The sequence below is a fragment of the Dermacentor andersoni genome, chromosome 4, assembly GCF_023375885.2.
Source record: "Dermacentor andersoni chromosome 4, qqDerAnde1_hic_scaffold, whole genome shotgun sequence".
In the NCBI taxonomy this organism is placed as follows: Eukaryota; Metazoa; Arthropoda; class Arachnida; order Ixodida; family Ixodidae; genus Dermacentor; species Dermacentor andersoni.
This window is the reverse complement of record NC_092817.1, coordinates 99,034,133-99,051,942: the sequence shown is the minus strand read 5'-3', so window position 1 is coordinate 99,051,942 and position 17,810 is coordinate 99,034,133. Positions and strand designations below refer to the sequence as shown.

The 17,810-nt window shown below is 44.7% G+C and overlaps 1 protein-coding gene and 1 pseudogene across 1 annotated transcript in view; one reads left to right on the top strand and one right to left on the bottom strand.

Annotated features, from left to right (window-relative positions):
* Nucleotides 1-295: 295 nt before the first annotated feature.
* Nucleotides 296-17,810, bottom strand: part of LOC126536533 (uncharacterized) — a 71,636-nt gene continuing 54,121 nt past the window's right edge. The window contains exon 3 of the mRNA XM_055074065.1: nt 296-4,290. Coding sequence (XP_054930040.1) covers nt 4,089-4,290 — 202 coding nt within the window. The 3' untranslated portion in view covers nt 296-4,088. The remainder of the gene's footprint in view (nt 4,291-17,810) is intronic.
* LOC126537219 (U2 spliceosomal RNA) lies at nt 5,792-5,971 on the top strand (annotated as a pseudogene).

Genomic DNA, 17,810 nt, shown 5'->3' with positions numbered 1-17,810 from the left:
GTTTGCGGGGAAGTTTTCGCGCTCTTATGCCACAGAATTTCAGTACTGTACTTTTGTATGAAGCATGCGATAAATTCGGCAGGCAAGTTTTCACCCTCTTATAGCCGTATGGGAGCTAAATGATGTAATGTGTAAACCTTCCAGCGATCAAAATGAAGAGAATGAGCAAGAAGTTTGACCAAACAGCTCGATGTACCACCTTGCTTCGAATTGTCTACAGCAGGCAGGTCAACGCGTTGAGCACACCGGCTGGCAGACAGAGCTCTTGCGCCGTGAGCTAATGAAATTCCCGAAGAACAATACGTCCATTAGCTTTTATTGTTCATCAGTCAGCACACTGCCAGGAACAGGGGTACGCTGACATTCCACAGAGTGCAACAATCATTCATTATATCCTGAAATGCAGGAGCGCAAACAGCTGCCCGTTTACAATAAAGCTTTGACAACGAATCGGTTATACGACAGCAAAGTACCGGCTATAACGTAAATAGCCCTGGCACTCAGTCAAAAGGACCAATGCACTGACATCTGGTGCTTTGGGAAACATGCAATTTAAACATTGCCGTTTTCCCTCTAATTAGATGATACAGTATCTCGCAGGCGCCGTAATAGCAGCAATTTTACCTTCTTGCTGGTTTGTGCAACAATCCACGAACAAAAAAAAGAAGCTACTGATAAAGGAGGCCACCAATTATCTAAAGCCATTTCTTTTCCTTTATTCTAGTAGACATCTACGCGTCAATTGAAAATACTTTTGTTTTTCTCGCACGTTCTGTCGAATAAATACTGTTAAAGATAGCGCAGTTGTGTTGCTGTGTTCTATATCACTGAGCGGAATAGTCTGACTAGTTGTGATTTGTGGGAAGTGAACAGAGAATTCTGCAGCTCGAGGATATAGTCACGACCAAGAAGTACGCAACAACACGGGTAAGCCAAGCAAAAGTATTTGCACATGTGTTTTAAACAGATGCTTTTTCAATCAGAATGCCACTACATTTCCACGCGTAAGGCAATCGACAAGAAAAAGAACTAAGCCAGCAAGAAAAATAGCCGAGTTTGGCATTTCTCATTTTAAAAGGAAAACGTATAAAACGCATCCATATTCACACAGAAAAGTGCACAGTCAGAACTCACGGGTGCACAAGCAAGAAACACTTCCCCGTTCTGCGTTATAGTGTGACACCGTACGGTACGTTTATTCACGCGGAACAGATGACAACGTTATAACTTTTCATTAACTTAGACAAGGTTCTCTATATAGATATTTCGTAATGGGAAAGTAACGTTTGGTGCTGGCGGCAAGGGAATAGTACTTGAAGAATAGTTCGAACAATTTAAATCACGGGGATTACGGCAACAAGCTATTTACAGTTCCCACATATGGAGCTCGAGTTGCTGTCATATTCTTGGTGGCTCGTCCCCGTTCTCTCTTGTATTTTTTTTGTTCCCTGCTTTTTCCCTATCTTAAGGAAATGTTTTTGATCACGTTGTTAGTTAAATGCCGCCTCCAGTTCAGTGATAGGGGAACCTTGTGCGTGGTGTCACCAGATGACCGGTGTCAAGAACGCCCAGGCATCTGTATTGAAGTGATTCCCTAACGCGACAGGTATTATACTATAATGCATCACATCAAGGTGAAAGATAATGGCCGCTGTCGCACCTTCCAGCACTGGCAAACTACCACTTGGACAAGAGAAGGCTTTCCTACACCTTCCAACAATTTCATTGCACTCTCAGTAGACGTCCCACACGAACGTGACCTCTCGTGTTCATACATAGAACGTCTTATACGTGTGACGTCACACGCGCGAAGTCACACGTGATCTCTTTCCGCCAAGCAACAGAGCCAGCAGCAGATTTAAGCGCGTTCGTGCACTCGTGTCCCAATGCTTTGCATAAAAAAAAGCGCTCCTGTTTGCGTGACGTACGATAACGAAACTTTGGGACCTACGTTAGACATGTGGTGACGATTTGAAGAGGCGCACTTGTTTTGCTGTCCATTAAGGTAAAACAACAGCCAAGCTAATGAAAGTCAGTTGCAATGTTCTGGCACATGAATGTTGACTGCAACTGACGTATATAGTGCCGCGGAGGAGGGCAACCTGCACATTATACTTCTGCCGTTTTATGAAATCATAAACTGCTTCTTCGACAAAGGAATTTAAGAAACACCGTCTAATGTTACCAGCAATAGAAGTGAAGAAGCACCTGAAAACCCCTTAGTTGATATATTATAGACAGGGTTATCCCGTTGTGACGACCTTAATAAAACTTCTTGTGCAGGTTGTTGCGATTTGAAAAATATGATTTCAGGGCGCTAAAGAGACACACACAAGGGAGAAACACACACAGACACACAGAGCGCCAACTACAAACTGGTCTATTGAAATAGAAGATGGGGCATGGTAGGATTCCCGCGCACGCGCAACACGAGATATATGACGTGGCATTCAAGGATTATCTCTGCCGGTACACCTGTGCTTCAAACAAGTGCATATCAGTATCATACAACGTGACTGAGGTATCACTAACATACGTGGTGCCTTTCTTTTTGATGTAGCTCGCCTCCGAGAGTTCACGAGCAGTTTTATTACCGCTCCTGCCCAGTATGGCAACGCGCGTACAAACTATGGCTCACGCGCGCAGGCATTGCAATGCGTGCTAAGATGCGCGCCATCTAATTTGTTTAAGTTGTTGGAATACTCCCTCAGTCGATCATTCAGGCATCTGCCCCTTCGGCCTACATTCGGCCACAGCGCACAAATCGCTTAGCGTGATTCTCCGTACACCCTTATCTCTCAATACTCGAGGTACGACGACATCGCCGCTCGACTAGTTCGTCGGGGACGGAAAAAAACGACACGGACAACGTATATAGCTGCCACCTTCTTAAGGTTGTGGCTAATTTTGTGCATGCAATAAATCAGCTGGTAGTTGGCGCTCTGTGTGTCTTTGTGTGTTTCTCCCTTGCATGTGCCTTTTTAGCACCCTAAAATCATGTTTCCCGTTGTAAAGGGAAGGCTGCAAGAACATGAGAGAAACATGCCGTGAGAAAACAACCTTCGTGTTTTTATAAAGGCTTCCTTTTACTAAATCGCACTCCAGCACTTCCGCAGGTGACTCGGAACAGGTTCCATAACAATACTGGCAAAATTACACTCATATACTTTGCAATTAATGCAACTGTTGAACGGTACTTCGGTCATCCGGAAAGAATCAATTCCTCGACTGCTGTTTCCTCTCTTTCAACAGAGCACGTCCGCGAAAGTCCTGTTTGCGACAGCCAAGGTGGGTCGCTCACACTACAGAGGTCGGAGTTTGGAGAGTTTGGGGACATGCGAGTGTGGATTTATTTATTGTTTCAGCAAGCATATAAATCTCAAGTGTTAAAAATTAACGACGGGCTAAAACCTAACCCGCTTATACTTTACTAAACCACTTTGTTCAACGAAACACGAAACCGCAAGGTATTGAAAGGTGCGTGCCCCAATGATACCCCAGTGAACGAACTGTTCCCTCCTCCTCGCTTTCTCAGCCACTTAGGTCATACTTCACGAAATAGTCAACGAATTAGTTCAGCTTCTAGCTTGTGCCACGCTTTGAAAGAGACAGACCTGCTTTATTCATCTACAAAGTCAATCACACCCATGGCATATAGCACCACCAAGTACAATAGGTGCGCTGCGTTTTCTCTTCCATTAGGATAGCACCTATGTCATGTAATTTGACCTGTTAAAGTGCGCGAAAACGTTGTCTCTATCCGTGTTCCACTACGAGCAACAAAACTTGGCCACACGCATATTTGCCTTTCTCACACGATAACAGTCGCGACCGAAAGTTGTCAAAGAGGCATGCCTCGGCTTGTCCAATTGCATGAGTGGCATAGGCGCCGGTATTAAAACAAATTTAACGTATCCTCCGTTCCTCCTAGTGGCGTCAGCCCAAGGTTCCTACATCACCGACAAGATAAGAATATTTTGGTTTAAGAGCGAACAAACGACATTGACTGTACGGCATCGTCATCGTGGTGGCTGGTGGGCGAGGAGCAGGTTGGGTTTCGCGTGTCATTTTCTTCCCACCCTGCCCGTCTATTTGACGGGGCTGAAGTCTCCGAAGCTCTCCTCAAAGATGTCCTCGTGGAACCCCCGCTGGTCAACCTCGGGGAACCGCTTTTCCAGACCCATGTCGTAGAAGGCCATCCGGTGCCGACCCGAACGACCGCGACGCTCAGGCTCGCTGTAGAACATCGCCGAACTCCGGTACGGTACCCGGCCACTTAGCAGAGCGTTTCTTGATCATCCATCATTGCAGAGGTGAGATGGTCGCCGGGAGCAGGACCGGATGGATTTTTCCGTGTCGCAGCGTTGCAGCCATGCGAACAGGATATAAAATTGGGGGGAGGGGGAAAGGGATATGGCGTTGGGGTAGAAAGAGGGATAGAGAAGGAGAGAAAGAAATGCGGTCAAACAGTGAGAAGTGTAATCGCTAAAAATGTCTGTTTGGAAACAGTACCGCGTCACTGATACATCGTATAGCAGATCAGTGCAATATAACCAAAAATTTCGCTTATGCAAGCGTTTCTTTGCCACAGTGAAAGGCTTCAGTCTACAGTTCAGCGCATAATCACATCGCTCTCGATACCCTTCTTGTAGCTTTCGATCACGTGCTCTGGTCCTGTGTACTGACAGGTCAGAGGTGGCTAAGCAGCTGCGCTCTTTAGTCTCCGTGTCGGGGAGATGCGCACTCTAAGCGATGCGGAGACCATCATACAAAACACATTACGCTATTGATCACAGAAATAAGTAAAAGGCAGTTAGCACAGTAGTTAGGTAAGAGAGTATGCTTATTCAAGATAAAGGAGACTCATCCGGGCCACTATACTTCATGTACGAAAGGGACATGTTGCAAGTGTGTTATCCTAATACCTCGATACTGCTTCACTCCTTCAAGAAACAGGAACATTTCGAGTGGGCAAGGCTCACGGCTGGCCAAGAGAGAACGAGAGAGAGAGAGAGACAGCACATGCCTGGTCCTGACGCTGAGGGTGTTAGTGATAATGTCTTTTATGTCTATCAGCCTAGTTTCCATCACTAGAATTACATAATAAAGTTGGCCCGACTGGAGATAAGTTCTACCCTCGCAGCTCGATTACACGATCAACCATTCATAAAGTGGTCTGCCCACGTTCGGCACGTACTATTGCGCACCTGCATTCCTTTCTTTCACTTTTCTTCCTTTGCACAGACATCGAAGGACTCGAAAAGCCTTCCTACCATGCAGCAGTGTAATGGCAGCGGAAATGACGCTTATGCAAACATTGCTTTGCTATAGTTAACGGCTTCAGTCTACGGCTCAGCGAGTAATCACAAGGACAGCCATCGAAGACATCATATATGAAGTGTAACAATGAACCCCTCATGAAATGCCCTGTCGTCAGGACATTTAGGGGCAATAAATAAATAAATAAGTAAATAAATAAATAAATAAATAAATAAATAAATAAACAAATAAATAAATAAATTATGAGACATTCCACTCTGTTAAGGTGGATGACCAGCGAAGCTGTTTAGCACACGACACAGAGCTGGCACAGAATTTTGAACAAAGGTATGAACTCATTTCCCATGATTTTTATATACATTCGCGTGGACGACGCTGCCGCCACCCTGAGGCGAAGGAGGAAACTAGACACGCGTGACGTTTCGACCGGACCACTACCACGGGAGAGCGGAAGGAAAGTACATATGCAAGCGCTTGGAATGCCGACAAAGAGAGGGCGGTGCGAATGTAGATAAGGCCGACGCGGGTCAAATTGTAGAGTCTGTTTTTATCAGCTTAATATCTCATACGGGTTCTATTTGGACCCAAGATATTAAACTTATTTTTGCAAGATGGCGCAATGCTTGAAGCACGCTTCCCCTCCGCCGCGTAGACCCGGTACTGCACTATCTCTGGGATCGGACCACAGTTTTTGCACACGCGGAAGAAAAATGCACGGAAGTCTAGCCATAAATAGCTTCGCTTTAATAAATAAATAAATGAAATGTGAAGAACTCAACGCAGACGTATAGAGCCGTTCCTCCATTTTATTGAAGTTCTTTGTTCTTTCATTTTCCTGCGGTACTGGCGCCACTTGGTCCTCGTCTTGACGACACTCTACATTCTCCGGGGCCTCTGGCTCTATCTCTTCTGGGATGATAGGGGAAGATGTTCGCAAACGGAGGTAGCTCCAAGTACTTCTTGAGGTCGTGAATTGACCTTTTTGCGAGTGCGATGCCTGTGGGTGGTACGGCGTCGAAAAACTTGGAATTGTGGCTCTCTGTTTTGCCCATTTTCTGACATTTTCGCTACGGAACGCAGGTCCGTTATCGAAGGCGAATACTTTAGTTGCCTTGAATATGACTCGTTCCATCAGGACAATTGCAGAGTTGGTATCCGCTTTTCCACATTTAGCTGCTGCCATTCTTGTACATTCGTGAATTTAGACAAGGAAATTCTGCGTCTTCCGCACCCCTTCTCTTTTCTTTTTGATTTAAGTGAAGTCTAGGTAAACAACTTCAAAGGGTACACTCGAATACATGGGAATGCCTATTTCGTTTCCTTCAAGTTTTATATTTAGCAACAGGTGGCAAATGCGGAGATATTCACGCACATCTTCTGCCATACTTCCCCAGGTAAAACGCTGGTTTATCTTCCTGAACATCTTTGAGAACCGTCATGTCAAGTGATTCGGCGTTGTCGTGGTAAAGTCGCAAGATTCTAGGCCGGCATGTGCTCGGCACGTAAAACATTTCGCCCTGTGGTCGAATGTTTACTGTGCCCTCCAGATGTCGATGGGACACACTTTTTCCGTACTTGCTGCAGATGGAATAGTAGCCTCGATAATTCCTCAGCTTCTGGCTGCTTGTCCCCTGGTCTGTGGGTCGCTCCAAATGTGAATTGCTTCAATCCGTTGATCTACCTCGCAGTTCTTCCTTTGGGTTGCGAGAGAGTAAGAAGATACGTAGGTACTTTGTCGTCCGCAAGCAGCTTGAACTGTCCGCTTTCAAGGTATGTTCAGAAATACCATACAGCCATTACCACTGCAAGCGCTTCCTTTTCCGTAGTAGCGTAGTTTTCTTGCGCTTTCGTAAATGTGTACGAGTGATAACCCACAGCCTTGAGCTGGCACGCTGGCGGCTGCGAGTCGTTCCGTTGCTATAGGAGAACCCCCCTTCCGTAAGCTGACGCGTCCGTGCAGAGCTCGAAAGGCTTTTCGAAGTCCGGAAGTATCAAGATGAATCTGAAGGTACGATTTTGTCAAGTTCATGATATGTTTGTTCGCAATGTTCATTCCAAACAAACGGTACGCCTTAGTGCGTTAGAAATCTCAAGCACTTCGTCATGGTGGCGTAGTGTGGTACAAAGCCTCGAAAGTGTCCAGACAGACCAAGAAAAACTCGCAATGAATACAAATCGTGCGACCTAGGCAATGTCTTTATCTTCTAGACAGACTCGACTGTGCTTTGGAACTTTTTGTGTGGCCGTGAAAAACTCCGCCGAGAAATGTCACAGGCCGCTTGAAAAATTTGCTTTTTCTGACATTTAACTTTAACTTGGATTTACTCAGTGCTTCCAAAACCTGTGATAAATTATTTGTGTGCTGGTTGCTGCTCACCTGTTTTCTAGTACACCATAATATCGTCTACGTAGGCGTTGCAAAATGGGCCAGTAAAAACAGTAAAAGCAGATTGAATATTGGTAATCATTTATTGAAACCAGGCGCTCATGTTCTTTCAGCCAAATGGGAACCTGTTGTATTCATACAGATAAAAAGGTTTAACGAAAGCTGTAAACTTCTTGCATTCTTCTTGGAGAGGAACTTGCCAATAACATTTGCATATATTGGTTTGCGAAAACCAGTCACATCCTCTATTTCCATTTATTACGTAATCGATTCGTGGCATAGGAAATGTAAACAGGTCGGTTTGTCGGTTTATCAATCGGTAGTCTATACAATCTGAAAGTACCGTCCTCCTTAGGCACAATTGTCATAGGCGATGCAAACGAGGATCTAGAAGGCCTAATGATTTTAGCATCTAGAATTTGTTCTAGTTAGTTTTTGAGTCATACTACTCATGAGACAGTGGATATGGCTTCTTGCGGAGCACATTTGTCTCGCCGCTTATAAGGAACTTCCAGGAAAGACGTGGCAAGATGGTACGCTCCAACGAAGATGAGGTCAGGATACGTTGTCATTATCTCTTCTGCGTTTCTCACCGTCCTGACCTGCGTTTCTTGTGCCAAGCAGCTTTCTTCTCACGTTGAGTCGAGATGTGATTCATCTTTCCAAGATATATTTAACCTTAGGTGCCTCATGTCCGGTCTTGACAGTAAAAAAAATAAAAAATTCACGTCATTCAGTACAAGTGCCTTAACCTCGATTGCAATGATTTTGATATTTTGCAATCACTGTTGTCCAATAATGCAGAAATCTTCTGGTGCCGTCGCAACTTTACACCTCCCCTGCTTTATCTCGTCTGATTTCCTTTTTGTCTGCCAGGATGTCATTTATGAGACTCACAGACACACCTGTGTCCACCAGCACATGTGTGCTTCAACCATTAATTTCCATTTAGACATGAAGAACGTTAGTCTTCAGTAAATATACAACGGCTCTGTCATTGCGTTACACAAATGCATTGTCTTTACTGTTTGCCTAGCTTTCCACCCCTTCAATGCCAAGTGATCTCTCTTCCTCTTCTGCTTTCATCTGCTCTTGGGTTACTGTGCTTTGGGCGCCCACTTGAACGACATTTTTACCTATTTTTGCACATTGTTATTTGTCAGTCGGCATGCGCAATAGAGTGTACAATAACGTTGTTTAGGGCGTGCAAGAGATCCTCGACGGTCTTAGGAGATTTGGCCAGCAACTGTTTCTGGCAGTCTTTGTTCATGTCTAGCATAATCAGTGGCACAACTGCTATGTCCGGAAGGCTTGCGCCCGTGAGTAGGCGTAGCCTTCGCTTTTCATAAAAGTACTCTTGAAGGCTTCCGACTTTGCGTCTAAACACAATGGCATTGTTCCACCGTTCCAAACGGTTCATTTCAACCGATGTCATGAAGCTCTGTTTCTATTGACCCCAAGTGTAACCAAGGTGGTCGAAGATTCTCATGTCGAGCCACTTCTTTTGCGATTTCTGACAAAAGTGGCCTGAGGTTTCTTATCTTGCCATTTTCCGAATCCCACCGATTTTGTCGGCAGGCGTATTCATAAAAAACAATCCATGTAGCTGCAGCCGTTGACATACCATCAAAATTGTCCGGCTTTACGACACCTCTTTTTGGAACGGCTCTGTGTAATCCCGCTTGGCTCAATATGCGCAAGAGCTGTGACTGCTGCTCAACCTGCTTCGACTGCATCTGCAGCAAGTTAATCATAGCAGATATAGTATTCTGTCCGGAAGGCCACTCATTTGACGGTGTTTGACTGTGGAACTTGCCATGCATGGCGCATCAAAGAGTGAAATTCAGACGTAGCTCTCACTGTCAAGGGACACTCGGGTGGCCTTGCCTCGCTGGTGACACAGATCAGCAGCTCGTTCGATGTAGAAGATCCGCCGGAGTCAGCGTTGCTCTTGTCGTTTAGACGGTAGGTCCCCAGCGTATCCGTCTTCCCATTCAGCGAGTCTTCTCAACGCGCATCAGTTTTAATCCTCTACGACTGCGCCAAAATGTCAATAACTCGACTGAGCCGGATAAAGCCGTTCCTACATTTTACTGAAGTTCTTTGTTCTCTTCTTCTTCTCCTCCGGTACACGCGCCAGTTCGTCCGTATCTTGACGGCACTCCACATAAATAAATAAATTCCCCATGTGAGAAAGAACTCAGCTTTGTGTCGGCAAAATGCACTTGTTCGGTGGTTTTTCTGCGCCAGGCTCACGACAGATATTACGCCTCTTCGAAGGAGGGAGAGAACGCTTAAATGAAAGGTGGGGAGGTCGGCCTGAGTCTGTTTACTCGCGCCATGGGAACACAGTGACATTAAGTACACTACACTACGTCTATACGATCCATCCGCACGGTAAAAAGTATCTATACAAAATATGTATACTTGCGCTCAAACGACAACCTACTTTATCTTGTGCACACGTAAGCTCTAAAAAGACTGTCATCGCGAATGAGGTTGAAAGCTAGGTCAACCAGTTTGGTTGCAGTATTTGCAGTATTGCAGTATTTGCAGTATTGCAGTATTTCGTGGCACAAAACCGCACATGCGAAAAAAAAAAATCTTCACGCTTCTTTGTGTTTTTATTCCTGATAAATTTAAGGCACATAAATTTACTGGCATCAAGTTTTCAGGCATGAGTTTTCATGCCGCCTTTTCTGAGTATTCAGCTAAAAATCGCGAGCTTAATAGTTCATTCTATCTTCGCCGTGTTCTGTGTCTCTAGGGAGATGCAAAGCGAGGTAACTTGCCTGATTCTAATGACTCTAGTAAGGAGCGTAGCCCTGCTGTCATTCTCAACTCTTCTCTCACAAAAGTTAAAAAGAAAAATGCCTGTGCACACGTAACGAATACCATTCCGAAGGCCGGCAGGAATGAATGCGGAAAGCGATTGCTTTTGCGTATGCGCCAGTTTAATATTTCTGACGAACGCAAGAATGGATCTCCCTTTGTTCTAGAAATGATACCTCAGCGAAGGAGCATTACAAGAAGTGGATGCATTTAAGAAAATTGAGTTAAAGCGCCACGTGCTCGTCTTTCTTATTTTTAACTCCATTTTTTTCCCACTAATTTCAGCCCATTGCCAAATGAAAGACACCTGTCTTTCCCGGCAAGCACGTGAACACCAAGAAGGTTTAGGTGAGTGTAAGGGCGGCTAAGAAAAGAAAAAAAAAGCTATCATGACTGAGAGCTTTTCCTCGTTCACGACATTATGGCATTCTCCACATCTGCCATTACTTTCTTCCACCACTCATTTTCCTTCTTCCAGGGTTAATAAATCTCTGTGGGACACACTTTTGGAACCGATGCACAATCATCGCCACGCGGCAACACTTTATTTACCTTCCACTTAGTTTAAGACTAGGATCATTAACACATTTTGTTGGTCTCCCATGTTTGTTGGTTTCCCAACATTACCGGCCTTTTTTGAACAAAAGTTCCGTGATCAGGCTTTCATTCTGGGCCCTCTGTCATGCTTAATTGCTTGCATTGCGCGTCTATCCTAGCGGCGTAATATATAATTCATAACGAAGTGCGCAACGTGGCGTGCACGATACTAAGATGTTAGCCCTTAAAGCACCCAAAGCTTGATCAGCTTGGCAGGTGCTTTGAGCCGTGGATCAGTGTCGCGACGTTCAGCCGTTTCGAAATTGTGGGCGGCTTCTTAGCACGATCACTGACATAAGCAGGAAATCCGCCCGTACTGTTACCTTCATACTCGCCTGTCTGACTTCATACGATGGCAAAGCAGCAAGAATACCCATACGCAGCTGCTTTTCAGGCCAGCTTCAATCGGACGACGCTTTTTCCGAGGTTATGAGGAACGCTCGACTGGAGCTTTCAACTGAGGACTCCGTAATTGGCTTAGGTCAATGTAAGAAGCAAACAAGGAGGCAATACTTCGTGGCTGTGCAGTTTCCTCGGACTTGAGCCGAGGCTTCAATGCCCTCACGCATGTGAAGCTGTAACTTTCCATCCTTGACGAAGCTGCATATATAGCGGGATGCTTAAAGTGGTAGGCCACGTTCAAAAGTAAATTATTTTAATAGAATGTATGTTTTTTGTTTTTTACATTTTATGTATGCGCAAACATTCAGTACAATTTTGAAAAATTATCTTCCTATCGTTATTAGTTTGGGAGAGAGGGAGACAGTAAAAACTTAATTGAATATAAATAAAATAAGGCACGATGGTTGGAGCCCCTATTTCAGGGCCCCACTGGCACAAGCGGCTCGCTGGGCGTGGTCCAGAAGAGCCAACTGGTTCTCCCGACCTTCGTCCGCAAGCCATGCCTCGCACTGCCTATTCTTCATTAGTGGATGTTGGCGTAATATGGGGCTGTCTATGTGCGGAGGCCTCCAGGGGCACTCCCATGAGATGTGTTTTAGTGTGGGTGTGTCTCTGCACCACGGGCGCTCGTCAGTGAACCTCGTGGGGTGTATTCTGTGTAGTTGGTGCAGGTTGGAGTATGTATACGTCTGAATACGACGACGGTCCCTCTCGGGAGTTACAGTTAGTTTTCCAACCCATGCCTTTGTATTGCGAAACCGCGAATGAGTAGTATTTCTTTTATGTTATTATGTTATGTTATTATGTTATTTATGCTTAGTATGTTAAGTTCGCGCCAGGTGCTTGGGTGCTCCTTTGGTCACCATGTCGTCTGGTTGGCCTCTCCCAGAAGCTTCTCTCTCGCTTACGCAGGCCCTTATGAAGTCCTACGTCGAGTTAACGACGTAATTTACGAGTTTGCGCCGCTAAAGTTTGATGCATCCTCAAGTCCGACGCCTGTTGACGTCGTCCACGTTTTGCGGCTGAAGCCATAGTTCGCTCGCAATTCTTCGCCTACCATGCGCCGAGACGGCGCTTCACCACCCGGGAGTCCTGTTACGGAAGGATGAAAGAAGTGAGGAAGAAGATTGCGGAACGCTGGCTGCTGCGTGTTGCTGGTGGTCAGCCATCTTGACTACTCTGACTCATTTTGTATGTGTGTATATATATATATATATATATATATATATATATATATATATATATATATATATATATATATATATATTGTAAATACAATCTTCTATGCTCCCAACATCCCCGTAACAATAAAAATATTATTCAAAATACTTTTTATTTTATGTTGTCGCCGACCAGCCACACGAGCAAACGGAAACTGTAGTGCATCTCATGGGGGATCCAGCTATGAATCTGGTGCATCTTAGGTCTCTGCGTAGCTCTTGGCATCTTTCGCATGGTTGAAGATTTGTTTACGCTTTTCTCAAAACAAGATTTAGTTCCACACCCTGTAACGCGAACATTGATAGCTTTCTTTTTTAATGAAGATTATGATATGCAATTTTGCACGCTCATTCCTCACACAGAGATGTGTGCAACTAATTGAACAAAATAAATTGATGTGTAATAAATTGCACTTACAGTTCATTTTGCATGTGAATTTGGTCCAAATTGGCAATTCTTTCACTTCGCTTAGTTTTTTGAACATTACTTTCTTAATAGTTATAATATTGCATTTATCCTAGTTCACTGCACAAATCCCCAGCTTAGCTACATAAATGCTAGATTTACTCAATTCAGAAATTCATTAGTTCCTTGCCACGGCTATCCGTCGGAGGTCAATTTCAGGTATCCTCCATTGACGTCACAAGGACATTATATCTGTACCTATGTTGGCTTTCACATCATAGTTGTCAACCCAGAGGTTTGTCTTTCAGTTTCCTTGCGGCAGAATTATGATTTTTCGTATGTTGCAATTATAATCCGAAGCTATCGTGTCTACAGTTAGGTGTACATCGTACAGTCCCATCGGAAAAAAGATGAGCATAGATGACTGTTGGCTGGAACGCCAAAATTGCGACACGCGGTGCTGTTGTTCCCAAGCGTGCCAATAGCGAGGGTGCCAGGCACGTTCCATTTTCTAAAGCAAGGGTGGCCGGCACAAAGCGACATATCTTAAAGCCCGCCTGGTAAATGATATTCGTTATTTACAGCAGAACCATGCGCTACCGAGGGTGCGTACATGCACCCGTTTCTTTTATTTTCTTTTTATCTTTTTGTACTGATGTTAAAAGCAGCCTTGTTTTTAACGCAGTTTTCTTTAAAACCAACAATTTTCTGGGCGATGCACTTTCAAAATCCACGTGCGGCAGTGCCTACGTCACAGGGCCGTAACTACCATCGCTAATAACGCCCGCGTATAAAAAAAAAAGGGGGGGGGGGGAGGCTCACGCACGCCTCCTCGTTAGCGCATAGCTTGGCCGAAAAGTGAGGCATATGATAGCTTCCGAAATGCGAGCGTTAAGATGGGTCGGTTCCTGTCGGCCACCCCTGCTTTGGAAAATGAAATGAGCCTGGCACTTTCGCTGTCGGCACGCTCGGGAACACTGCCGCTTGTGTCGATTTCGCCGCATCGACCACCAACCAGTCACTTGTGCTAAGCTTCTTCCTTTGTGAGTTTACATTGAAAACTTCAGTTACTTCAATATGCTATATGTAGAAGGATGAGGAGTACACTGCACTTATGTGCGAGCAAGTGTGCGCATACGTGTGCACGCTGTGTATCTGATCTTGCTTCGTGGGTGTTTTGCCCGTTGCGTCTCTCACACATCGTCAGCTACGAACGGAACGTTTAATATAGCAGACACTATGCAAAACGTCCCGACATGTCCGTGCAATGTATTCTGCTTATCTCCATGATGTCCACTGGACAAATACCGCACATCCAAGGGATATTCATATCCTTGCAGTGGATTTTCAAAGGATATCCACTGGGTGCCACTGCGGTCGCTGGGATAGCACAACACATCAGCGCAGATAATTGCTGTGAAGAATTTAGCAACACTCCTACCAGACAGTCAAAGAATCTCGAAGATTTGTTGTACAGAGAGATTTAGTTTTGTTCTTTAGATTTATTTCGTTGTATTCTTTCCCCGTTATTGCAAACTGCAGATATTGTTCTAACTGCGTCATAACATCCGCGAGGGAGGGGGAAGAAGAAAGATAGAAAGAGAGTGTGTGTGTTGCCCTGTCTCAAGCCATGCTGAAGGAGCTATATAGTTTCCTTTCTTAATTTTGCTAATGTCTGCTCCGCGTATGGTAGCTCACTGCTTCATCGCTGTAAAAGCTTTCAACTGACTTCATCCTATTATTTATGCAGCAATTAAACGTCGTAGAGAGACTGGAGACATAAATATTCTCAACATTTCAATAAATATAACTAATTAATCAATCACGTAAATAAAACCGTCTTTGGCGGCCAGACCTTGGCATCAGATATGCCGTTTTAATGAGCATAAAATTTTCCTTGCATGCCGATTGACCACAGAGTCTCCCAGACGTCAGCGTTCATGGATAGCGTTTAGAAGCGTCGCCGAGTTTGGCTTGTATCTTGAGACACGAGCGATGTTTTATGAAGCCACTCGCAGCTTTCAGAACATGACGAGCATACAATAAACTGAAAGCCGTATTTTCTGTGCAGTTAAATTTCTATAAATTAAAGCCCCGAAATGTGACCACTAAATAATGTTCACGCCATGTCACCCTATAAGCCAACAAACGAAAGAATCTCTTCCACGTATTTCGCACTACATATCATGCTCGTCGAGCAGAAAGGCGAAGTGTACGTTTCATATAATGGCAGCTAGGAATATTTTAGCATAAAGTCTAACCTTTACGTGAAAATTCGTGCAACCTATCAGTCCACTTCAAACCTCAAAACCATTTTAGTAGCGTGATGATGGTCAAGGACATATCAGAATAAATAGTGATAGAAGAGCGATAGCATAAGCGCTATCGCTATCATTGAACGCAGATATAAATCAGATACTAAAACAATCACAGTAGAAATGCTCTCTCATTTATTATCAGTGCAACTGAAACGTAACGCTGTTGATATGGGTTCTCTTGAATATTTGCTTTTACAGACGTCACGTCAGTAGCTGTCCAGTGAACCGCGTTTTTGTGAAGTGTAGTTGAAGGAAAAAAACAGTTACAAAAAAACAAAAAGAGAGGTTGACACCGCAACGACGAAGAAGAAAAAAAAAGAAATTGCTTTCTTAGGTCGGTCACGATAGATGTGATATCTTGTCTGTTCATGCCCTGTGAGTAGTGAAGCTGTTGTTGCGCATGCTCTGCTGGTTTCGCTGGGGCTACGCCGTTTCTAATAAAGCTCAGTTCATAGTCCAGTCGTTGGGGCGTCAACCTCTCTTCTTGTCTTTTGTATATTGCGACTGGTTTTTTCCCCCTTTAACTATGTACCAACTGGCCCGGATTTCAACCCTTCTGTGAAGTGTAGAGCAGCGTTTGCAATGCGGCTGTCAAGCTTGCGCCAAATATGTCGAGAAAAGCGCAAGCATTCCGCGCTGTCGCTGTCCAACTGCATACTTAACGCGTTGTAAAGAGAGAAAAGAAACTTTGGTAAAGCGAACGACAAAGCGGATTTCACCTACAAGGTACGACATGCCACCACTGCCTAAAAAGTAAAATAAAATAAAGGTATATACCCACTTCTTTCAATCTTCTTTCATAAGTTGGCCTTACGGGGCAAACCTAATTACGATGAGACCCGCCTGGCTCCTCCCTGTCAGCGTAACTGAGCAGGAATAATATTTGCTCACATCGCGCGAGCCGCGTCACGAAAACTTTTCTCAGAGTTCGCTCGCGGCACATATCACAGCGGCAACGTTCTGGCGTTCCGAATCGCTCCCACGTTGTGCAAATTAGGCGCGAGCGTTCGGCGTTGTGCGCGGCAAAGCAGAATCATCACTGTTTCGCTCTAGGATATTAACATAAGGGTTACAACAGTGGCTCACTATGCCGGCGCTTTACTAAAGGCTTCTAGAATTTGGTCTGAAACACACGACACTGAAAAATTGCTGAGTTAAAGGACTACAGGTGTCAACAAGATGCAGGCGGGGTTTGTCACCATTGTCGGTGTGTACGCAGGTAAATGAATGGAACGACAGAAACAATGGGGGGGGGGGGGAGGGGGGGGGGGGCAATGCAGGCGCGCAATGTGAGCATGCGACGGAATGCGCATCTTGTTTTACTCATATCTAACTTCTGCTTCTACTGCGTTAAAGAAAATGAATAGGTTAAGGCCGACAATGGAAGAGTAGCTTCAGTAGGGTAAACTTGATAACGGAGGATTTTTATTTTTTAAACACATAGATTTTAGACCATACTGAGTGGACCACGTCTGTCCCATGTGGGCTAAGAGAGCGAGTGAAAACCGAGATTCAACTGCTTGAAAGTTGAATATAAAAGCTGCTGGAGAATGACTGCCCTGCTGCTTTACGCTGGACTCAAGGCAACGTGCTGAGAGGCTTCACTTTTCGGGCAGATCTGCGACTTCTTTTATTCATATAAAGTTTAGGGAAATGTTAGCGTATTTAGTGGCGCTCGCTACTCGTTGTGGAAGAAGAAATAATATATACATGCACAAGAAGCACTGAAAAACATTGAATACAGTCTTAGAGCACCAAATTTTGCTAGGTTTCGCACGTTCGCAGAGGAAGGCACAGAAGAGAAGAAAGAAGAAGGGCACTCAGAGACGTCGCTACTTATATTCATCGCGTACATTAGAGCACAAACAGCATTGCCGCAAAGTAATAATAGGAAGAAAATGAGACAGCATCTGTACAAAACACGCATGAACATGCACGCTTTACGGAATCAATCACACGTAAACGTTGCGCATACCGGACTGCTTTGCTGCTTCGCAAGAGCAGAATGTACTCGCCTGCCATGATATGTGAAAATAATAATTGAAACGAAAACACGTCGGGTTTTCACTCGCACTCAATAAGGCACTTACAACATCGACATTTTCTACTCATCACGCCTCCTGTTCCTTCGCTTCTTGTTCCCTTACCTAAGCTCTTACTTTCCCATTACAATACACGCAGGGCTCATTCCCTTCAAACTACGCGCCCTTTTATCATATTTCTAGTGCTTCGCACATAAACTTGGGACAAGACAGACAGAAGGTCGAGACCCATACAAGCGCTGCTTTCAACAATGGTTCATTAGAAGTAGGATATTCTAATAAACGATTGTTGATAGTGACGCTTTTGTGTGTCTCGACCTTCTGTCC